The sequence below is a fragment of the Drosophila gunungcola genome, assembly GCF_025200985.1.
Source record: "Drosophila gunungcola strain Sukarami chromosome 2R unlocalized genomic scaffold, Dgunungcola_SK_2 000017F, whole genome shotgun sequence".
NCBI lineage: Eukaryota > Metazoa > Arthropoda > Insecta > Diptera > Drosophilidae > Drosophila > Drosophila gunungcola.
The window spans coordinates 43,771-69,330 of record NW_026453173.1 but is presented as its reverse complement, the minus strand read 5'-3'; the positions used below and the strand labels follow the sequence as shown (position 1 = coordinate 69,330).

At 37.6% G+C, this 25,560-nt stretch overlaps 1 protein-coding gene across 1 annotated transcript; it reads right to left on the bottom strand.

The window, feature by feature from the left end:
* Window positions 1-4,415: 4,415 nt before the first annotated feature.
* On the bottom strand, window positions 4,416-13,951 carry LOC128256387 (putative inorganic phosphate cotransporter). The gene is made up of 4 exons (XM_052986714.1): window positions 13,817-13,951; window positions 10,960-11,096; window positions 9,827-10,900; window positions 4,416-4,795 (listed from the first exon to the last, which is right to left on the bottom strand). Exons 1-4 carry the CDS (start codon window positions 13,833-13,835, stop codon window positions 4,577-4,579), a joined length of 1,449 nt encoding a protein of 482 aa, XP_052842674.1. The 5' UTR covers window positions 13,836-13,951; the 3' UTR covers window positions 4,416-4,576.
* Between the last annotated feature and the right edge of the window lie 11,609 nt (window positions 13,952-25,560).

Below are 25,560 nucleotides of genomic sequence, written 5' to 3'. Positions count from 1 at the left end.
AATTTTTCATCCAATGCAATTAAACAAATTGACCTAAAAGTTAAATTTTTAAATTTATAAGGCCGCACCAAAGGCAAGAATAAATAAAATGACTATAATTCGTGCTCATAAAATAAGTCAAGAAAACAAACGCGGCAATAGGCCGATAAAAACAGATATTTGCGTTGTTGTTTTTTTCCGAAACCGATGCACATACATATTTATGACATTGCTTATTATCCAGTCTCCATTAACGATTTGGTGGGTAGATTTACCATTAAATGCGTTGAAGAATCGATAAGTTTTATTTGCGGATTTGACCAATGCGACCAATGTAATACAGAGTATAAAACCTGATTCCATTGCCGCATTAATGGACTTTTTAAATGTGCCTGCTAATGCTACTCCGACATGTGAGTGGCACGAACAGCTGATCTGGGCTTGTTTTTATACCCTTGCAGAGGGTATTATAATTTCAGTCAGAAGTTTGCAACGCAGTAAAGGAGACGTTTCCGAACCTATAAAGTATATATATTCTTGATCAGCACCACTAGGAGAGTTGATCTAGCCATGTCCGTCTGTCCGTCCGTCTGTCCGTTCGTTTCTACGCAAACTAGTTCCTCAGTTTTAAAGCTATCTGCATGAAACTTTCCCAAAAGTTGTATTTCTATTGCAGGTAGTATATAAGTCGGAACGAGTCGGATCGGTCGACTGTAGCATATAGCTCCCATAGGAACAATCGGAAAAATAAATGGAAAACAAGAAAGAAAGCAAACTTCGGCAAGCCGGAGTTCATATACCCTTGCAGCTATTGCAAGAATTAAATACTTTTGAAAACATTAAAACTATGATTTACTTGCGTATATGTTGAAAAACATTCAAGCTATGATGATTTGCAGCTCAATTATTAGATAGTTATTTTATACATTTTTATTATTTCTATGGGAGCTATGTGATATACTCGTCCGATTTTTATGAAATTTAAACCGTAATTCTAAAATAATTATCCAATACTATATGTCGAAGAACTAAGAAAAAATAAATAAAAAAAGCTAAGTTATAATTTTTTTTTATTTTTTTTCCGATTGTTCCTATGGGAGCTATATGATACAGTCGTCCGATTTTGATGTAATTTAAACCGTAATTCTGAAATAATTAACTATTACTATATGTCGAGGAACTAAAAAAAAATGAAAAACAGAAAAGTTATAATTTTTTTCATTTATTTTTCCATAGGAAAAATCGGAAAAATAAAGAATATTTAATAGCTGCAAGGGTATATGAACTTCGGCTGACCGAAGTTTGCTTCCTTTCTTGATTTGAATTGTCGTAAATCAAAACGAAATGAATTAAAAATCATGAATATGAGCAAGTTTACGGATATCTTTAGTGCTCAGCAGGTCATACATAATGCTATCGAGACATTTGCCAACTTCGGGGACAAGAAAGGGAAGCTGATCGTGTTGTTTGCAAAGTTTTGAAAAATAGCAAGGATCCCCGTATATGTGGGAGTTATTACCTGCCAGAGATCCAGAAGTGGTACTGCGACCAGGAGTTGCTGCGTGTGCTCTTGTTTTCAGTCATTTTAATACAAAATAGATTTTAATTTCGAAAGAAATAAACAATTGCGCCAAAAATAAGCAAGATGTTGTAGTGGTGGCACTAAAGAAATATCGTTAGTAATCGGTATTTTCTAGAATTTTTTCTAAAAACGTTCGGGGCGAATGATTTTTAATCGCATTTATTTATCGCAAATATTTTAAATGCGGCATTTAGCCTTATGGGATTCCCTGTGTAAATCAAAGCGGATTGGGCTAAATGCGTTTTAATGTCTAAAAAAACCTTGAGCAGATCAACTTTATCCGCTTAGTACATGACTGTATTAATTTCCATAATTTTAAAGAGTTGTTTCTGCATATGCACTCAGCGCATGGATAGAGTGGCTCCCCACAGTCCGATTCAGAAGCTTCATCTGCTCCTGGGTCACCGAGCCATGTACACGCATATGTATGAACAATAGGGTGCTCCAAAAAAACCGCTTTTGGGGTGCAAAAAATTTAATTGATGAAATGGGCCCGGGATTTTCAAGCAAACTGTCTCAGAAAGCGCCAAACTAGTTTCATAAAGACCATTTATGTATCTATATAAGATTGAAAGTCCAATTTCACAATTATTCAATAGAATTACCATAATAAATATGTATTTTAATATTCTTGTTTAAATGAGTACCTTACTATTTTCGCAAATTAAATTTGACCGATACAATTTTATTTACGGTTACCTTCTGGTTATCGGCGAGAAAAAGGCAAAAAAACTGTAACATTGCTGTTTTAAAATTTTTTTTAGTTCTTCAAGAAAGAGAAATTGTTTATTATTTCTAAATTATGGCTTAAACTTGATTTGTATCAGACGAATGTATCAAATAGCTCCCATGGGAACAATATTAAAAAAAAAAATTTAACTTTTATAATTTATATTTTGTATTAAATTTTGAAATTACAAATTGTTCTTCAACAAATCTTTTTTCGTATGGCTTAAGAGGACTTTACAATTTTTATCCAAATTTGGACCGCCCTAATGTACATATCTGCTCCCGGATGTGCGTGCGAAGGCCATTTATGACTTTTCATTGAGGCAGCGCCGCTTGGTGGCTTTTGCGAGGAGTGGGGAGATGAAGGTAGCAGACGCGGGACACGACAGCGATGGGGCAATTCAAATGAATTTTTGCGCTCGCTCCACAACGTTTTTAATTGAAAAACATTTTCGTTTTGGTTTCGGTTTTGGTTTTGTCTGGTCCAGAAATACGCGCCGCTGCCACTTGCTGACCATAAGCCTCTTTTGGCTCGCAGTCCGCCCCTCTGCCCCTTCAGCCTGTCGCCTTCTGCCGCCGGGTGGCAAACAATACCACCGCAAGACCATGCGAATATGGCCATGCGACGTACTGGGCGCACGCGTTCGTGCATAAATTCTACCAAGTGTCCATTTTTCTGATTTGTGTGCAAAGTTTTTTTCTTGTTGTTTGCCTTCGGCCGCTCAGCGCTGACTGACTGCCCAGGAGGAGGACAAGGATAAGCATGCAGATGGGAATAAAGTTAAGGTTCCGAGGGGGGCGTTCGTACGATTGGTAAGCCGGAGCTGGATTCTGTTGCCTTGACTGCACTGAAAACAAAAATAGCGATACATATCTGATAAATGGCGTAAATCAGGCCCAGTTCGATTTGTATTTCAGAAAAAAATCATCATCAATTCAAATCATATATTTTTACAAATATGTTCCGATTTTATAAAGGAAAGGCACACTACTTTTTAGAACGGTAAGACAACTTTGCCGTTTTTAATACACAAAAAAACCTTTCGTTTTTCCCCAAGCACCTTTTTGTTTCGAAACTTAAAACACAAAGAAAGTAAAAACTGGAGCACGTCAGAATTGTTTTAATAAGATATTATTACTTTGTTAAATTACATACACCCAGAAAAATGTAGTACTAATATTTAAATTTTAGTACGGACGTAATTGAAAATCGGACGAACGTGTACAGATTAAGTACAGATCGTACTTGATAATAATATTTAATTTTTTTTTTTAATACACAGAGAAAACGATCTTTTTTGCTTTAATCCTGCGTATAGTGTTTATAAAAAATACGATAATTATTAGTAAACTCAATTGAAAACTATTAATTTAAGAATGAACAAAAAATTACTATTAATTTAAAACAAGAACATTCCGTTCTTGAAATGTACATTATTTTGTACAAAAATGTTACCAAAAAAAAAAATGTTTCCCTCTGTGTGCTTAAGTTGTTCATTTGCACAACTTAAATTAAGTAACTTTCATACTTGCATAAATAATTTTTCGTACTCTAACCAATATCTTTCGTAATTCCTTCCAGCACTTTTAAGTACTTGGACTGAGAACGTTCATTCTCAAATTCTACATTTCGGGATTGAATAATTTGTACTTGAATATTTTTTTTCGTACTTAAATCAAACAAATTTAATACTTTTGACACCGAAATACTGGATTTTTTCTATGAGTGTACTTATACAAATATGTTTTTTAATTTGTATAAAGAAATTTATTTGAACAGTATTAAAATAATTTAATCGTTGTCATTAAACACTTACACGCACAATAAGAGGATTAATTTATAAAAGGTTTTTAACCTTAAGAAATTAATTTTAACAATGCAAAAACATATTTAAAAGAAAAAGATTTAACATTTTGTTTCGATTCTTATTGAGAATTTTTTAAATTCCAAACCGGTCTACTGAGACGATGAGTGTAGGGTTGCTCTCCTCTGCTTTCCTCTACAATGCTATGCTGGTGGCATGCAAATGCGGGCAGAAATAGAAAATGAATTCATTCAAAGAAACAGCCAGAATTTTCTATTAAATTTCCGCGGCCAGCAAAAGAAATGCGTACAAACAAGAAATTAAAATACAAGGGCGCCACGGACATTTTAAGAATTTTTAATTAAAACGGAAAACGCTGGGCCCAATACTCGTTTAATCAGTGTTGGCCAAATCAACTTTTCATCCCACACTTATTGCGCATTCGACTCGTTGCCAGCAATCCCCAAATATCCTGAGTTCATCATGTTGTCTTTATATCTGGCTTAGCAGCTGTATTCGCCATGGGCTTGAGATCGATTTGGGGGCCATTTGGTATGCACTCCGAGTCCCGGGGAGTCAGAAAGTCTTCGGCATCCCAGACCTGCTGTTCAGTAGTGCCCCAAATAAGGTAAACCAGGTTGCCAAAGAAGAATACCACGGCAGTCATTCCAAACACAATCTGCCACTGGCTCCGCGAACCCTGCGTAAATAAAAAATAAACACGAATTAATTTATTACATTTTAGGTGAAAGTGGTGCAAGGATATGTTGCAGCAATTCATTATATATTATATTTATAAAATACGAATGTAATTGGTAAAATGTTCTTGCTTTTCAAAAAGTTATTAACAGGGAAATTTAATTAAACAAATTTTCGATGGGATTTATTTTATTATTAATAATCTTTTGCATTAAGAGGCACAAATATTAATAATTAAATATTTTATATTAATAATATTTAATATTGTCTCTTAATGCATAAGAAATTGCTTACAATTGCCTCCTGGAGATGGCTTCAGCAATTATTTTCGCCAGCAAACCATTTAGTCAAATCCAACTGCTTACAATAGAGAAGTCACTGATTATGTGTGACTTTAATTTCTTAACAACTTCTGAAATATTTGTTTGATTTGGAAACTGTTTGGTGCGTCAATAGATATCAACCAAATAAACATATCCCGCCCAATACCTGGCCTCTACAACGTCTTCACAGAGTTTTCCGATTTAATGGCGTTTAAGACTAGATTTTGAAATTATAGTTACGTTGCGTTGCGTAGGCATAAATAGAATCAGGATGCCAAGTCTCAAATCTCTGGCCAAGATCTTGACGTTTATACGGACAGACAAACGGACATGGCTAGATCGACTCGGCTATTGATCCTGATCAAGAATATATACTTTATTGGGTCGAAAACGTAACCTTTTTCCTGTTGCATACGAAAACAATATACCGAGTAGCCGGCTATATAATAGTCGGAGAACTCGACTACACCCAGAGAAAAATTATGGTTCACTTTGAAATAAATATTTTCGATTATGATTTAGCCTCGAGGGGCGCTAAATCAAGGTGTGTTTACACTTACATTTGTATTTTTAGGTATGCCAAAATTTAGTTTTAAATTAAAAAAATTTAAAAAACCTACAATTTTCCTATTGGATAAACCAATGAAATTTGTTAATTATGACGTTATCATGTTTTTAGTTTACTTTAAGTAAGTCTATATTTTAAAAAACAATGTTACACCCTCTTTTTATCCATGTGCCATCACTGGCAGAGCGGCATCAAGAGAGCGGCAAAACAAATCATTCGTGTCAAATTGAATTGTAAAACAATTTGTAAAAGGCTTAGACGCATTCCCAAGGATACTAGATCGATTCTTGATAAGACGAGTTGGGACTAGAAACAAATGGAAGAAAGAGTGTCTTACAGGAGCGGCTGTTCGATTATTTTCGGCTGGATGTGAGTGACGATGGGGATACAAATTCTGTAAGCGTCAGTGGTTCATCAAACTACCAAGAAGCGAATGCACATGTAAGCTCAAGACTTACTTTATGGCTAGGGCTAGGACAAGAGGACGCCCATCACTGGCTGTCTAAATTCGAGGATGTTGCTGTTACGTTGTGGTGGGTTGGGATAGCTTGCTGAAATTTATTTATGCTAAAGTGCTTTAACTGAAATAGTTAGGGCCACATTGCAAAATTTTGCATAGGCGAAGTAGTTTGCTAGAACTGCAACAAGAAAAGACACATGCTCTCAAACTATCTGAAATTTAAGCACCACATGAGAAATTGAACGGTTTACTTAACGGCACGGATCCAGATTCTTTTTGCAGAGGGTATTATAATTTCAGTCAGAAGTTTGCAACGCAGTGAAGGAGACGTTTCCGAACCTATAAAGTATATATATTCTTGATCAGCATCACTAGGAGAGTTGATTTAGCCATATCCGTCTGTCCCTCAGTCTGTCCGCCCGTCTGTCCGTCCGTTTCTACGCAAAATAGTCTCTCAGTTTTAAAGCTATTTGCATGAAACTTTCCCAAAAGTTGTCTTTCTATTGCAGGTAGTATATAAGTCGGAACGAGCCGGATCGGTCGACTATAGCATATAGCTCCCATAGGAACAATCGGAAAAATAAATAAAAAAAATATAACTTTTTTTTTTTTAATTTTTTTTTTTAGCCCTTGAAATATAGTAGTGGTTAAATATTTCTGAATTACGGTTTAAATTTCACCAAAATCGGACGACTATAGCATATAGCTCCCATAGGAACAATCGGAAAAATAAAGAATATTTAATAGCTGCAAGGGTATATGAACTTCGGCTTGCCGAAGTTTGCTTCCTTTCTTGTTTTTACTGAAGCTAATTCGAAAATTGAATTCTTGCTTTCAAATGACATCATTCGGAGCAGCATTAATAGTTTAAAACACTAATGCAAATGGTCAACCATATAGTTCTACATTCAAAATCAGAAGTCAAGTTTATCATAAAATGGGCCCATTGCTGCCAATGCCAAACTACTACTTTATGAGCGGCGAGGATTCGGGAAGCGCACCTGCCAATCGTGTGGATGCACGTTGTGGCTACAAAAACATTGATTCATTTTTTGCCAGACGGATCGTCGGCGAAATGGATGCTTTATTGACTGAATTGTTGCACACATCCAGCAAAAAAATGTGGACGTTGACAATTTAAATTGGAAGATAAAACAGTTGTTGCCAGGAAAATTGGTGTCATACAAATGTCTTGATAAAGTTTGCGATGCCAGCAAAGCTGTAAATTTTCCTACAGATTTTTGGACTCACTATTTCTACTAGGCATGCCACCGCATAATTTACAATTGAAGGTTGGATCTCCGATTATTTTGCTTTGATATTTTAAACAGCCATGGCTGTGCAACAGGACGCGATTAGTCGTTCAAAAATGAATGAAAAACGTTATGGAAGACAGCATTTGTAAATGGCAAGTTCGATGGTGAAATATTATACCTACAGATGTGCCAATTCAACTAAAACGTATTCAATTTCCGATAAGATTGGCAATTGCAATGACTATTAATAAGTCCCAAGGTCAAACGATGTCTGTTTGTGGTTTAGATTTGAGCACACCATGTTTTTCACACGGAAAAACCAAATATAAAGTATTGCATATTAGCATTGCTGTCGTTAACAATTATCCGTAATACATTAAGATTTAATTTAAATTTATTAGGATATAAATTAAAATAAATTAATGTTCACAGCGCTCCATGCCTCTTTCACTCAAATACCACATCATTACATACTTATAGTAAGTTAGATATTTTTTTCAACACTATAAAGTCCCTAAAAACAATTTATATGACCAAATAACGTTTTGTAGTATATTTAAATAAATACATGTATGTTAAGACGACTAATATTAATATGTGTGTGTTTTATTATAACTCTCACCAGTTGAAATTTGTGTGTGTGTATGCAATTGCATATATGGTACAATGGATCAAATTAAAATAATTTACCCTCAGTAAGAAATTTTCAACGCAGTGAAGGATTCATTTCCGACACTTTAAAGTATATATATTCTTGATCAGCATCTCTAGGAGTGACAATCTAGTCATGTCCGTCTGTCAGTCTGGCCGTCTACGCAAACTAGTCTCTCAAACCTTCCCAAAACATGTCTTTCTATTGCAGGTAGTACATAAGTCAGAACAAGCCGGATCGGACGAATATAGCATATTGCTCCCACAGGTACAATCGGAAAAATAAATGAAAAAATTGTAAATTTCCTGCTATTTAATTTTTTTTTAGTTCTTCGAAAAATAATATTGGTTAAATACTTTAAAATTACGGTTTAAATTTCATCAAAATCAGACGACCATTACATAAAGCACCAATGGGAATAATAAAAATATTACAAAAAAAAGTTTTTTAAAAATGTAACTTTTCTATTTTGTAATTTTTTTAAAAAATTCGTTTTGATTTACTCATAATTTATTAAAATCGGAAAACGATATATATATATATATATGCCATGGGAACTATCGAATAATTGAGCTGTAAATCATCATAGCTTCAATGATTTTAAACATACAAATACGCAAGTAAATCATAATTTTAATGTTTTCAAAAATAATTAATTTTTGCAATAGCTGCAAGGGTATATTAACTTCGGCTTGCCGAAATTTGCTTCCTTTCTTTTTTTTATTAGTCTATTGCGTTGAAAGTCATGGCGCAAACATTGAGAAAATAACGCAATCAAGGGGGATTGGGAAGTCATAGCCAACACTTTGGACATAACTTGAAAGATAATATAAAAATGCACAATTCAATAAATTAAAAATTAGCAGATCCCTTAACCACTAACTGTCTAAAAATGCTTTTTTTAAGTTATTTTTTAAGTGGAAATTTAAAGTTTGTTTAATCACCTATTCATGTAGGTACATATATTAAGGTTGTATTTGAAATTAAAAGTAAGAAGATACATAAAAAATGTCAAATGTTGGCTACTTTAATATTCGGTTTTGTCTTATAATTCTTAATTTAGTATTTGGTATGATACACGTTTTGGCATGTTTTAAAGAGCTTTTTGAATATATTCTTGACCAATTTTTGCCCACGCTTCCCGAAGCAGTTCTTTAAGTCCGAAACGGCCGATCCTGGCGTTTTGTGTACACGGCGGTCCAACTCAATTCACAAATTCTCAATAGGATTGGGATCAGGCGAACTTGCCATTGTGGTCTTTGTACTTAGAGTCATAGTCCTGATACAACTTAAATGTATTGCCGATTCCCTTTAAATTTTCATCAAAAAATACCAAATTCCGTACTCATTTGTGGAAGTTCAGTCCCAAGACATCATACCTCCCACGCCGTGTTTCACGGTATTGTATTGTTATATTTCAAGAATGCATTAGAGAGTCACGATTCTCATAAACTATGTAATACTTGAGCGAATTGATAATGACTAAGCAAAGGCAGCACACCTTTAAGCAATATTAAACATTTTTTGGGTGTCATATTGATCCTAAAATCTACTTGGGGCATATATCATTTATCCTAGAAACTCTTCAAGTCAGCACCATATTAATACTTGAAGCATAATGAATAATGGTATATTGACACCTAAAAGTACATATGCAATTTCAAAATATCAGTTTGAATCCCCGTAGGTCTAGACTTGATGATCTTATTATTAGAGACTTTTACCTTTTAATGGAGTCAGATTGACACATAAAAAGGGGCAAAATGTACTCACCGGTTCGGTGACAATTACCCCCACTAAGAGCGGCGTTAAAAGCGGAAAGATGTTGCCAATGCCGTTTACAATGGCCATCAGCATGCCCGAGTGGTTAGGCGACATGTCGATAATTGTCAGGATGCTACCAATCCCAGAGCCGGCGTTTAATCCGGCGTTGATTGTCATCAGGGCGATGGCCAGACTGGCCTGGCTCTTGTCCAGAAACCCGATTCCGATGAGCGCCGCCGCCGGTCCCCAGTAGGAAACTGTGTTTATTGACTTGCGCAGTGTGGTCAGAGACATCCAATGCCGCGACATGGCCACATCCGCGAAGACCAAATACACATAGGACATGCCCCACATGGCCAGGAAGGGCAGGGCCGAGTAGAGCGCGTTACTTTTGATGTCCATCTCCAGGACGCCGTGCATGTAGGAAGGTGTCTGCAGCTGCATTGTCGAGTTGGCCCAGCCCTGGGCGCTTCGCACGATCAGCAGGGCGTAGAAGGGAACTGATGTCCAGATGGCCCGCCACGGGATGGGTATGTTTTGGGCGTGGAAGCCATCGGGCCGCTTCATCGAGCGCTCGATGTGCTCCCGTTCCGGTGCGCCGATCAGACGCGAGCTGGGAGCGTTGTTTGCACCAAGTGTCACCCAGAGAAGGCACCACAGCCCGCAGGTGCCCGCCGAAACATAGAAGATTCCTGGCCAGCCCATAGAGCCGTTCGCAATCAGACCGCTGCTGGCCATGGCCAACACCGACCCGCAGTCGGCTCCCGAGTACGCGAAGGCGCCCAACCGGTTGCGGTCCTCTGGCGGAGACCACTTTGCCAGGTGCTCGTGTATGCACGGAAATATTAGACCCTGGAAGAGGCCCTCCACGAAGCGGATGGTGCTAAAGGCCTGCCAGCCGCCCCAGGCCACACAGTAGGGCGTGAGACCGCTGAGGAAGGCTGTGGCTAGCGCTGGAATGAGTAGCACTGCCTTGGCCCCGAAACGGCGAACTAGAAATCCGGCCGGAAACTGGGTGATGATGTAGCCCCAGTAGAAGCTGGATAGGACGTATGACTTCTGGGCACCGGTCCAATCGTACTCCTGCAGAACGAATTTCTTTGAGAACTGAGTCACTCAGTCGCCTAGCAAACCGCACTCACCGGAAAGCTCGGATTGGTAGTAGCTGCATCCGTCATGGCCACCACGGCCACACTCACGCTAAGTCGAGCTGTGTAGTTCACGACGATGGCCAGAAAAAGCAGTAGGGCCTGCAGGTGGCGGATGCCGATCACAGGACCTATGTGTACACGTAGAAAAAAAAGCTATTGATAACATCGTTTGTAAAGTCTGCACTCTTATTTACCCCAAGACAAAACCCTTATGATACTGAAAAGATTTTGTCTGCAGAACACTAATCCGAAAACGAAACTTTTTATTTGCTTTTAAAAACCTGTTAAGGCTTTATAACAAAGAATTTATACGTGGACCAGAATACCAGTTCTGATAAGTGTCTAGTCTTAAGGCAAAACAGCTGACAAAAACCTTTAGCAGCATATAGTAGGCGAAATTAAAATTTGTCAGGTAAGATTCCTCAAAAAAATTTAAATATTTTCATTTAACCAGATTTGATTTGTTAAGTGTGCGGAAGATTAATTTTAATATTTTAAAGACAAAATTTCACAGTATACATACAAAAAAGTAATGACAAATATTTTGGATGACCTGGACAGCACTAAGGGAAGTTTTGGGTTCCACATATTTCCTTTGTACATCTTTGTCGAAAAGGAAACAAAACCACCGAAGTATTATTAAATTGATGAAACAAACAATTTGGAGGAAGCACTCGCCAAAAAATGAGCCGTATTCAAGCTAATAAAATGAATATTAGGCCTTAATCAATAAAAAATACATTTTTTAAACTTTGACCCATAACTAAGACAGGCTGGGAAGTTTCAATTTGGAATTAAAGATCTACAGAAAAATTCCTTTCGGGATCATTTACCATTAGTCTTGGTCTAATTTTTTGTGGATCAGTGTAATTTATCAAACAAAAACTCTTTATTACGATCAGGAATATTCACAAGTTACAAAATTTCATTTATTAAATCCTGCGATAAAAAATAATTATACTTTTGAAATATGAAATATATAGCTTCCTAAAATAAAAACAATGACAACCTGATACAAAAATAAAAAAAATTGAAATGAAACGAGAATTCTTATATATTCTTAAATAAATAAATATAAATATAAATAAATAAATATATAAATAGTTGTTTTACTACATATATTACAATTGTTATGCCTACATGTTTAGCAATCACAATAAAAATTGGCAACAACAGACGTATTTTTATATCGCTGCGCCATGTATTACAATGGCTTACAAATTTAAATCGATGAAATCCTCCAGAGATCAAACCTTGTTATTTTAGTGCAAATGAGACTCCCTGTTTTAAAAAATTACATTACCATTTTTTTTTTAAGCTTAAATAACGTACTTCCCCTGTTTTCATGCCAATTTTATTTTTTATCTCCAGTTTTGTTTAACCGATTTCGGTTATCGATAGCTTATTTCATTAGAAATTTGTATATATATATTGCAAAAACTGAATAAAAAAACAACATAAATTATTTCTTACAAAAATTTAATTATAATAATAATTATTTTATATTTCACTGGGCGAATATAATATTATATGTACATCATCTGAGAGGTGTTAGTGTGTAGATCATATATATAGTCCGATATTGACTCTGGCTCCTTCGGTTCAAAGATATGTAAATTAATTTTTTTATTTCATTTTTTCCCGAAAAATTGGACCATAACGTTTATTTTTAGTTTTTATAATACAAATTATGGTTAAATTTTTTTTATAAAAGTTGGAAATAAAAGTAATTTAAATTTAATAATTTTGTTTTGTTTTTATTATTTCAATTAATTTTAATAATTAAAAATGATTTTAAAATTAAAAATTAATAGAATAATTGTTATTTCATAATTTTATTATTTTATAATAAAAACTATAATTGTTACAGTCCCTGCTTGAAAGTAATCGTTTAAAAGTATTTTTTTAAAATTATTTTGAGACTAACGTATATATTTTTTATGTGTCCTTTATATACATATGTTAATAAATCAGGGAGTGTCAGCAAAAAAACAGCGCCCGTCGGACAACTTACGAAGGTACTATCAAACCGATTGCAAACAAATATTACCGTCGATAAACTAATCATTAAAACAATATGACAATCATGTAACCACTAACAATCAATTATGAGAAATTGTGCCTCTGGTTGAGACCGATCACAAACGGTCATTGATAAGCTTTGATACCAACATAAATGTTAACTTACAATAAACACTAAAAAAACAGCTTAATTCTTACAGAACAAAGAAATCCGGACAGGCAAAAAAATGTTCGTCTCCTAAACTGTTTAAATTGTGTTTATTGTTTCAAGAAAATTTTTATTTAACAATTAAATGAATGCATTTGTTCTCCAAAACAACTCTTACTTCGATTACCATCTTTTTTTAAAAAAAAATCTTAAATTAAAATTGTTGATACTTTTTAAAAAACTGAGGAACTCGAACAAAACAAATTTTTTTTTATTTTTAAAGTAAATTTCAAATTAATTAAAAAAAGCAAACTTTAGCGTTAATATCGAGAAGGCTTAAATTTTCCGATTGCATAGCTTTATCAGCTTAAGTCATTTTCGACAAGTTTCACTTTTTTTTATTTTTGTTTGCTCCAAAAGCTTGCGATACACACAAATACTTTATAGATAACACGAAAAAAAATCCAAACCGATAAAACATATTCTATTTTTTATTTATTTATCCTCTAATCCACTATTTAATGATTTCAAAATACATTAATATTTTTGTTGTTGAAAGCAAATACCATATTTATTTATCTTTTGTGCCATTGATTGCATTCTTTTGTTACGTTTTGTTATTGTTAATTTGGTTTTGCATTGTTTTAGTCATGATTTTGGGATTGTTAGTTCATTCACCTTTATGGTCTGCGCTCATTCTGTCGCTCTTAGTCGTGTTCGCGCTTTTGAATATATTAAACAATTTCTTTTCGAGCTGGAAGAATAACAAATCGTGATTTGTTCAATTTCGGTAATCGGTTAAGCTAACTTCCACCCGTGCCAGTAACTAAAATACGTATGAGAGCGTAATTTAAAGCTCTGCCTATTATATAGCGTATATGACTGCAATTGCACATCAAGATTAGGCTTGTGTTCTTTAAAAAGTTTTATCAGTACCGAATTCCCAAAGCGATAGCTGGATGCTACCTGCCGCTTTTCGAACTTGATATTGTCGACTAGCTGCCACTATAAACAAACGTCGGTAATATAACACAGACGCTTCCACTGACACCATTAATTTTGTGCCAGTCATATGAGCAGTTTAATCGAACTGTGGGAAGTCTTTATATACAAAGAAATAGCGGATTAAGTCCCAGTAAAACAAAAAATAATTTTCTAATCAAAGCAATACTCTACTGAAATTTTACAACGAGCTTTCGCATTGCAAGAAAAGAGGATCAGGTAGTCACGTTGAACTTTTTTGACGATTATTATACTCTTGCAGAAGGTATCGATACATGGTAATGGTTTATTATATTTGAATTACGGTTATGAAAATCGGACAACAATGGCATATATGTGTCATAAAAGCATATGGGCTAAAAATCGGAAAATTGTTGTTTTAAGGAATATTTAATTTTTGAAATGGTTGCATGGGTATATAAACTTCGGCTAACCAAAGATCGCTTCCTTTCATGTTCAATTTGCATTTTCCAATTTGGAAAACCAGTTTTTTAAAAAAGCTTTTTCTGGCTGACATTTAAACTAAGAGATAACGCGCACTAAACCAGACGGAATTATTGGGGCTATAACATGTAAATGTTTAATATCCATACCAAAATAACTTGTTACATGATATCTTAGCTACTGCCTTTCGATACGGTCTTATAAAAAAGTATTACAATTAAATTTTCGAAGTTAACAATTTAATTCTTACGATTATGAGAGTTTCAATCTCTTTGTATTTTCTTACAAACCCTCCGTACTTTTGTATTTGTTTGTTTTACGTATATTTTTCTACTCTTGCAGAGGGTATTATAATTTCAGTCAGCATCACTAGGCGAGTCGATCTAGCCATGTCCGTCTGTTCGTCCGTCTGTCTGTCCGACCGTCTGTCCGTCCGTTTCTACGCAAACTAGTCTCTCAGTTTTAATACTATCTGCATGAAACTTTCCCAAAAGTTGTCTTTCTATTGCAGGTAGTATATAAGTCGGAACAAGCCGGATCGGACTACTATATCATATAGCTCCCATAGGAACAATCGGAAAAAATACAAAAAAAAATTATAACATTGCTGTTTTAAAATTTTTTTTTAGTTCTTCGACATATAGTAATGGTTAAATATTTTAGAATAACGGTTTAAATTTCAACAAAATCGGACGACTATATCATACAGCTCCCATAGAAATAATAAAAATATATAAATAACTATCTAATAATTGAGCTGCAAAATATCACAGCATCAATGTTTTTAAACAAATACGCAAGTAAATCATAATTTTAATGTTTTCAAAAATATTTAATTCTAACAATAGCTGCAAGGGTATATGAACTTCGGCTTGCCGAAGTTTGCTTCCTTTCTTGTTTGTTATGTTCTATAATATAATTGCTTTGGTGTCAAAATTTTAAGAATATTAAAGTAAAACTTACGAAATTACAGAGTTTGAAGCAACTCGACCAGCTCGTTTTTATGCCTTATGATGTTCAGAGCAGCGGCAGAGCGCGGCACGAACAGTATAAACAGCTGTCGACAGCCTGTTCCAAATTACACACGGGTTCGAATTTCCCAGACCTGTTCCACTTTTCACTTCTGAAAATCTCTACGGAACCGAATTTAAGTGTTTTGTTAATTCTCTGTTTACTTTTGACATAGAGTAGGAAATATAGTTCTAACTCTATGCTGTGGAGACTACTGGTACTGCCACAGTAGTCGCAAAACGATGGCTCTTCAAAATTATCATTTCTGGTAATAATTTGATATTTTCATCCAATTCCGTTTAGCAAAGCTCTGTTTTTCTCATTGCTTTTGGGATGAAAGCTACCAGAAGAACTCAATCTGTTTGGAGACCTCGATACCTGGGCATGACTGGGAGATCGCAATCCATGTCGAAAACTCAATCCTTCTTCTACAATTTTAAAATTTTTTGGCGAGTTGATTCCTTTTGCGAAGAATTTCCATTAGGCGAGCTCGATACCTGGGCTTGATTGGGAAAGCTTAATCCATCACATAAAATAATTGTATCATTAAGTTGCGTTGAATGTTTGCTTTCATCTATTATATTTTTTTATTCTAACTGGTGCAGTTTGCATAAAAAACAGTCACCTAAATTTATATTGACTTCCTTAAACAATTTAATATGGTTCTCAATAGGCATCCCTTTTTTTGCAAGCCTTCAACGCAACGACAATTTTGTATGCAACAAAGTGCATTTTTTTTTTGCCAAGTGGTAAGTTCTGAGTTATGCACTGGTACAAAATTAAATAATTAAAAAAAAACAAAATTAATTAATTTTTTTAAGTATTAATAGAAATTTTGAAAGTGCAATTAATTTTGTAGAATTTCCAAAGGCAGCATATGACTTTAAAAACCCTGATTAATTAATTGAACCTTCAATATATTAACTTTCTTTTGTGGGCAAACAAATTCACTTTACTTTTTGCCCACAGCATAGACATAGAGTAAGAAATGTATAGAGGTACTATAGAGTAAGAAATTCTTGCTCTATGCAAATGGTGCCTCTATACATTTCTTACTCTATGGAAGTGTGTACCTGGTCACGCTGCAAGTGCAAGTGCAGATTGAATTTTAAGATTTTACAACCATTTCATTGTATTTTCCTTTTTAGGAAAAAAAATAGGCCACAATGTAACCTGCACAATTGGGTACAATGCATTTTTAAAGTCTCAAAAATTGTATTTAAATAAAAAAATTATAACATTTTTATACTAATTGTTTAATAATTTCTTCAATTCAATAAGCCCTCTTAAACATACAAAACTTCTGATGTTGACAGGCCTTGATTTTCGTTGTCATTAAATTAATTTCTCTGATATTTACTGTTATTGTGTTAAATCTTTAAAAATAACCTAGAGAGTAGGACAAATTTTGCAAATAAGGAGGGGACTTTTACGAGGGGGTATCAGGGTATTATGAGGGGGATATTAGGGTATCGAACAAAACGGCGCTTGAAGTAAATCCGATCACTGTACAATTTTTTATAAAGCATTGAGTAAAGAGCATAAAAGCGGAAGGAGATATTTTTTCACACTCAGACACTCAAACAAATGAAAAATAAGAAAGAGACGTTTCCTGCATTGCTTTACTTAATGTTCTTCCTGTCAATTTTCCTCACTTTTGAATACGCTCCAGTAAAATAAGAGTGCCGATATTTGAGCTTAAAGATTATAATTTGTTTATTTTGTTTATTTTACTAATACGATATTAGAATTTTAAATTAAATACAAAATTCTATATATATTTCTATATTTTATTTCAATTAGCTTTTAGAAAGAGGATAGAAAAATGGTTGGTCACACCAAAGCATGCGTAAAATGCTAAAAATTTACCTGAGTAAAACACCTTTAAATGTAAAATGCAATGTATTTATAGTTATCATTCTAGACAAAAGCTACTAGATATATACAATAATAAAACGAATAATAAATACAAAATAACAGCAATTCTATAATTTTTAATAAAATTATTAGAATGAAAAAAATTTAAATTATTAAAAATGTATTAGGACTTCTATTTCTTAGCAGTGGAACTTACTTAATATTATAATAAAACATAACGAAATAAATTATTTAGTATGTAAAAGTGTAAAAACGTAGCAATTGGGATTAAATTTCATTTTTTAATTATATACATTTTTTTGTTACTTAATATTTTTAATACAAATTTTATTATACAAAACAAATATTTTTAAAATACTTTAAAAATACAATTTAGTTTTGCCTGTCTTAAAAATCAAAATTCTGATTTCATTTTCAAATCGAAATCAAACAAGCAAATCAAACCAATGAAATAGCCCAAGCCAGCATAACAGCTCAAGTCCATACGAAAAACAAGTTTTACAGAGCCTGTTATTTGAATAACAGAGTATATTTTATCGATACTGAGTGGAATTAGAAAATATGTTTGAGCTCAAACAGTTAAGAATACGTGTGAGAGATGATTGCATTGGTGGACGTCGAACATTTAGAAGTTACGTCAGGTTCGACGTGACGTCACGTCGAACATCGCAGGTTAATAATAATAATAAATTGTTATTTTGCAGCAATATCACTAAAAGAATAAAGAAATGGAATTACCATCGAATTATAGCCAATACCTCTCGACGTTTTGCTTAAAAACCTGAAATTTATTTGTTTAAAGTCATATATTATCGCTTTTTGGAATTTTATATACACTTCAAAGGTGTTTATTTATTTATTTATTTATTAATATCGGGGTGTTCAGTGTACCGCGACCTGTAAGATCTATTGTACCCCCATTCAGAGCCTACAGCTCAGATATCAACCCACTTCCTCGAATAAAGTCGAGGAGTTTTAATGGGTTGATTCTTTCTAGGATCTCAGGTGTAAGAGTTCTGGTTCTCCAGTGTTCTTGTCTCATAGCGCCTTCCTCTTTCCTAAGGTATTCTTTTATGTTGTGCCTCCCTATGCCACAGTAGGGCTCTGGGCCTATCAGGGGCTGTTCGGCTCCTAGTTTTGCCATTTTATCGGCAAGTTCATTTCCGGATATATCCTTATGTCCCGGAATCCATCTGAGGGCCAGCCTGTTTCGGCTGCCCAGTATATTTAGCTTACTCTTCACCTCTAGGACTAGCTTCGAGGTGATTTTGTTACTATGTAAAGCAGTAATTGCTGCTCGGCTGTCCGAAAGGATCGATATGTCCTTTTCCTTGTATCCACGCTGTATGTTGAGCTCTGCACAACGTCCAATGGCACATACCTCAGCCTGGAATATGCTGGTGTATTGGCCAAGAGATTCGTGGTATTTTATGCGAGGCCCTTCCACTCCAAGGCCCGTGCCTTATTGTGACAGGTATCCATCTGTGTACCATGCAATGGTGTGTTTAGCCATCGGGTGCACTTCAGACAATGTGGTCAAATCTTTCTTATTGCCTAGGTGTGCTGTGAAGTTCTGCTCGAAGATTAGTTCGGCTGTCATTTCATCCCTAGGGTGGAGTATTAGGGGCACCTCACCTAACAGATTAGTCGCATCCCTGTTATTTAGAATGCAACCACTACATGTGCCCTCAGTGCTTATTCTAAGGAGTGTAGCTTTGCGTTGGATTTCAATCACACAGTGGAGTGGTGTTAGCTCCATCAGAATTTCTAAGGCAGTTGTAGGACAGGTCCTCATTGCCCCTGTCATGCATACGCAGGCAAGTCTTTGTAGCTTTCCGAGCTGGTTTTGCATGCTGGTGAGCTTAGCTCGTTTGCCCCATGCAAGTGTTCCGTAAGTGAGGATTGGTCTCACAATCATTAAGTATAGCCATCGTATTATCTGAGGCCTGGACATGGGAAGCGAAATTCAGCTTACTATCCAGGGTGATTCCTAGATATTTAACCTCTCGGCTAGTTTCTATAGGAGTTACTAGCAGTGAGATTTGTCTCATTCTCTGTAGTTTGTACTCCCTTGTGAAAGGAACGATGACTGTCTTAGCAGGGTTTAAGTTGAGTCCAACCTCCCTGCACCAGTCTAGCGTTGTCTTTAGTCCGAGTTGGACGATGTCGCAGAGTGTCGCTTCAAATTTGCCTCTGGCGATTATCACGATGTCATCGGCGTATCTCTGACATTGGATTCCTTTACCAGCAAGTTTGCTGAGAAGGTCATCTACTAGCAGACTCCATAGCAAAGGGGACAGTACTCCTCCTTGCGGGCAGCCTTTGCTGGTTGCAATTGTCACTCTATCCGAACCCAGTGTACATGTTGCTTGCCTGGATTCAAGTAGGTTGCCAATCCATTTGCTCGTAGTAATGTCTATGTTCCTTCTGGACAGGGCAGCTCGAACTGCATCATGTGATGTGTTGTCGAAGGCTCCCTCTATGTCTAGAAAAGCACAGATAGCTTTTTCTTTGCTGTCAATTGCCCCTTCTAGGGCGCGACATAGTTGATAAAGTGCAGTGTCTGTTGAACGGCCTGCTCTGTATGCATGCTGTGTGTTTTGCAACGGATAGTCTCTGAGAGCTGTTCTTCTGATATTGTAGTCTACCAGTTTTTCCAGCGTTTTAAGAAAAAACGAAGTTAAGCTGATAGGTCTGAAGGACTTTGGGCTGGTGATGTCTTTCTTCCCGATCTTGGGGATGAAGACCACCCTAGCGCTGCACCATGCACTTGGGATGTACCCAAGGGCTAGGCTGCTCACCATTAGTCTTCTTAGGCGGGTTAGGAGTAGTTCCTGCCCCTGCTGTAAGAAAGCAGGAGAGATCATGTCTAATCCTGGTGATTTAAATGGTTGGAAGGTTCCAATAGCCCATTTGAGTTTCTCGGTCGTAACTATAGACTTGGCTGCTGCCCAGTCACTGGCTACTGTCCTAGGGGTTCTATGTTGATCACGCCTTATGTTTCCCGTATTGGGAGTACTCCCCGGGAAATGCGTGTCAAATAGCAATTCTAATTTCTGCCGATCCGTGGAGGTGAAGGTGTTATTCCCTTTCCTCAGGGCAAAATTACTATCCGTTGCACTTTTAGCCATTGCTTTGTGCAGTCTCGCGCCCTCGTTGACGTTACTTATTGCCTCACAGAAGTTCCTATAGTTTTTCCGTTTGGCCTTCCTGATCTCTTTGTTGTAGAGCGTCAGGCTTTGCCTGTATAGTTCCCAGTTCCTATCAGTTTTTGGTTTGTTGAAGAGCTTCCGAGTGGTTACTCGTAGTCGTTCAAGACTAGCATTCCACCATGGTGCGTCTGTTTTCCGCTTCTGTCTGCCTAGAGGACAACTGTCTTCAAAGGCATTTACTATCTTGTGGCCTAGGTTGTCTACCGCTCTATCTAACTACAAGGGATGTCTAGGGTATCCTGACGGTTCGTTGGAAAGATTGAGCTCTAGAGTCGACCTGAATTTGTCCCAGTTTGTTTTTCTGGGGTTTCTTTTAGGCTTGCATCTTTTTGTGTTGTAAGGCTACCTCAAACAAAATTGTCCTGTGGTCGGACATAGATTCTTCTGGTGACACATGCCAGTTCTTAATGTGGGGTTTAAATGAATTGGTTACTAGAGTTATGTCTAGCACCTCTTCCCGTACCCTAGTAACAAATGTCGGCCTGGCGCCGACATTACAGATCTCTAGGTTGTTGTTTAAAATAAATTCTAGTAATTGTTCACCTCTGTTGTTAACATCCGTGCTACCCCAGATCACGTGATGTGCGTTGGCATCACATCCTATGTTGAGGGGGATCTTGTTCGTCCGGCAGTGATCCACTAGCCCGGGTATTCCTGGCGGTGGACAGGCCTCCTCCCCGGCAAAGTAGGCGGAGGCCACTGCTAGCTTCGGTGCAGCTTCTGTGCCGTTGATGGTTACGGCGACGCAGTCCCTGCTCATGAACTCTGAAAAGATACTATAATTGATATCTTTCCTTATAACGATGCATGATCTGGGAGGTGCTATGCCATGGTGCCACCATGGCTCCTGTACAAGGGCTAGCCCGAGGTGTTGGGAGGTGAACATCCTCGCCAAGACAGCAGATGCTGCTTTGGCCCGATGGATGTTTACCTGGGCTAGCCGAGTGCTGCTTGTTGCAGCCCTCACTCCGAGGTTTGGTGCTCCGTGATGTCTGGTGAGAGAGAGCAAGTCTCTCCACCACCGTCTATCACGGTAACCTCGGCTTCTTCGCAGCTGTCGTTCAGGGGGAGCTCCTGGGCCAGCTCTTGGGATGACATAGGGTGTCCATCCCCTTGGTCGTCCCCAATGTCCATGCTGGTGATGGATTGTCCATCCTGCCCCCCACTCTGCAGCTTCGGCTCCACATTCAGTGGTTCGAGGGTATCCTCGACAGCCTTACATATGCCGTCATTGGGCGTCTCTTCCGGAGCTTTTTTAGTCTTTTTCAGACCGCTCACGGTGACGTGGCCAAACCGGAAGTTCAGCTTGTGGTCACGCTCCACTAACTCGTCCCTTCCGTCGTTCTTCCTGGAGATGACCTTCCAGGCGTCCGTCTCGACCCGGTTTTGGAAACCAATGAAGGCCAAAATCTCCTCATTGGTCCGGTCGGAGCTCCTCGGGCAGAACAACGTGGCGTTGTAAGCTGCCGGGATGTCTGCTTCCGTGCGGGTTTCTAGGGGTACTCCCTTCTACGTCCGCAGCTGAGGTACGGCAAACTTGAGCCAATCAGCTGAGCCTTCATCTAGGCAGTCAATAATCAGGTAACCCACCCTGAAGTGGATTCCCCTGAACACGACGGGACCGCTCCACGCTGACGTGAGCATCTCGTCCATGACCGACTCCTGGAGCCCGGATAGTTTCTCTGCGGTCAGGCTGGCCGCCGGGAAACCCTCCGGGAGTATGGCCACCCTGATGAGCGTGGCTTTCTTGGCAGCCTCCGCGTAAGTCGGACGGGGTCCGATGACCGGTGGTACCAAGCTAGAGGGTCGTCCTCCAGCGGTTGTCGGCTTCTGGTTTTGGTGGGGCTGGGAAGGGATCTTCCTGGCCTGCACCTTTGCCTTTTCTGCCGCTGCTGCTAATGTGCTAGGCCCCTCTTGCTCAGGGACCCGTGAGGATGTCTCACTAGCCCCTGTGCCGTGCCTAGACCTCTTGGGGGTGCCCGTTGGGGGTGTGCGGCTGGTGTTCACCCGTTTGCCAGCCGGTGCTGTCCCCAATGCCGGCTGCTCCCTCGGCTCCTTTGCCTTCTTCAAGGCCTCCTCCGGTGTCATGCCCTGCATGAGATACCTCAGGTACCACTTTACCTCTGAACCTGGCAGGCCACGCCTGTTGGGGTCGTCCAGTCCTCCGGGCTGTCACAGGGCTGGAAGAGCGTCCTGCTTCTTCAGCTGTCTGATAGAGGTTGGCCTATCAGACGCGAGAGGTGGGCGTGCCGGCAGGGTAGCTCCTGCTGGTACACCACGATCCCTGGCTGGGAATGACTGTGGTGCAGGTCTTCTCGCCTGGGCTGCTGGTGAAGTCCTAGGCGGGTGCGCTGCCGCCTGGGGTCTGTCGCCGTCGAGGGATCTTTCCTCGAAGTGTCTTGCGACACCGGTTGCAGGGATATCCTGCGGGATTTTTATACTTTTGTTCTGTTTCATGGGGTCCCACGAGTTGCGGAGAAGTATATGGTCCGCCCGGGCAGAGATCCGCCGTACCCGGGTAAGGCGTAGATAGGACAGACGGTCGCCACTTGCCTGAACCCTCCATTTGCGACTGGGCTATTTGTTAACCCGGGCCCCCAGCCAGGCCGACTATCGGCACGGGTCGAATGACACCTTAGTCTGGCACCGAGGTGAGATGTGGGGGATAGGATGGAGGTAGGTAGCTGTGAGGGAGGGGGTGTGTAAGGCTATGGTGTTAAGACGGCCAAACAAGCGTCTTGTCGGTATACCACCATCGGTATACCCGCTGTTTGTCCGGGGTTGCTTATTTGCTTGCGCTTATTCGCAACTTAACCTTCCCAGAAGGTCGTTCGCTATCCGCAACCTGCGACCCGCCTGGTGGCCTCAGCTAAGCCTCCCTTCGAACCATCCCACAAGTTCTTGAGTACCAAGTTCAAAGGTGTTTAGTAGTATGTAGTTCTTGTAATCGCACTGGTTTAACAGGCATACTGCCCTTATCATGTTCTTTCCTTTGTAACGCAGAAAGCAGAACACTTGATGTTTTGATCATTTGAAATCATTCAATATAATCTCGACCTCTTCACATTGGTTAGCTGCCGTATGTCGTTTATGCTATTCAATTAGGCCCAAAGTTTTTAAGCAAATACGGTTGGCATCTTAGTATTGTGCATTAATACCTAATATGCCATGATTGCAACGGGTAGCTGCCTCGATTTTCGGAACCAAAACTATTTACCTAAGTGACGTCCGGATTTTTTCTTTAATTACATTTCGTGAATTTATTGCACTCATACCAAGACCACTAAAAATTTACACGGTAAACACTTTAAAGGGTTCCGAGCCCAATACAGAAAACGGCATCTTTTCAATAGTTACTAAGTTTGTGCAAGTTTCCGCAACTTCCCCTTTACTCATGCTCACTAAAAATTTAATTTTTTTTCCTGGAGGACTTCCAAAAATGTTGGCCGTAGTCCTCATAGTCTATTTTCATTTCCCTTATTCGGCAGTCGGTTATTCAAAAATATTGGAGTTCGAGTTTTATTTTCAATCAACTTATTTTCAATCGAAAAATAAAACTCAAGGAATAAGTTTTATTTTTTGTTAATCGATATTTGTCAAGCAGAAAATAAAACTGATAGAATAATTATTTATTGTAGAGCTGTAAATAAAACTCAACAAAAAATCTATTTTTTTTTTTTAGATTTTTATAAAACTTGAAAAATATCTGTTATTTTTTGAGTAAAAAGTACAACTCAAAAATAATCGTAAAAAAGTAATTTTTTAATAAAACTTGTAATCATTTCGTCCCTGTTTTAAATATTCACATTCAAAAACTAAACGATGCATTATACTTAGCTTAACTTTTGTAAATATTGTATTTCAGCATATGCACTGAAGATCCAGCTGTGCATATATGTAGTTGATTGAGAAGACAACGCCTAGACACTATGTCAGCATAAGAATCATTTAAGGGATTTTTCAAAATTCGAATTATTTTTGGAGACATCCAATTCTGTGAAGTAACGTCCGATCCACTAGAATTGTTTCCTAATTGTTTTCTCGAAACTACTATTTCGACATGATATTGAAATATTCTATTTAACCGATTCCTTTGAAATTTGGTATATATCTTGTTTATACTGCCTTGTATTGCGTCTTCCTCGGACTTTAAAATTTTTTGAATATAAGTATTCGAAAAGGTAAACAAAAAAAGTCGGCGCCGTTTTGTTGTTTTTAATTATTTTATTTTTTTAAGTGGTCAACTCGGTAACGGTATCTTTACCAATGAAGAATTTGTTTGATTTTTTTTCCGATCTCTACAAGGGCTGAAATCATGTCAATAAGGACGTTTTTTTAAACGGCGAAAATTGGTTTTTTTTCTAAATGTTTCTTTTGTATTCTTCAATGCCAATACAAATTTTTTTATTTGTTTATTATACCCTTGCAGAGGGTATTATAATTTCAGTCAGAAGTTTGCAACGCAGTGAAGGAGACGTTTCCGACCCTATAAAGTATATATATTCTTGATCAGCATCACACGGAGAGTCGATCTAGCCATGTCCGTCTGTCCGTCCGTCCGTCCGTCCGTCCGTCTGTCTGTCCGTTTCTACGCAAACTAGTCCCTCAGTTTTAAAGCTATCTGCATGAAACTTTCCCAAAAGTTGTACTTTCTATTGCAGGTTGTATATAAGTCGGAACGAGCCGGATCGGACGACTATAGCATATAGCTCCCAAAGGAACAAATAAATGAAATAAAATTATAACTTAGCTGTTTTTTAATTTTTTGATTAGTTTTTCGACATTTAGAAATGATTATATATTTCAGAATTAGGTTTTGAATTTTTTCAAAATCGGACGACTATAGCATGTAGCTCCCATAGGAACAATCGAAAA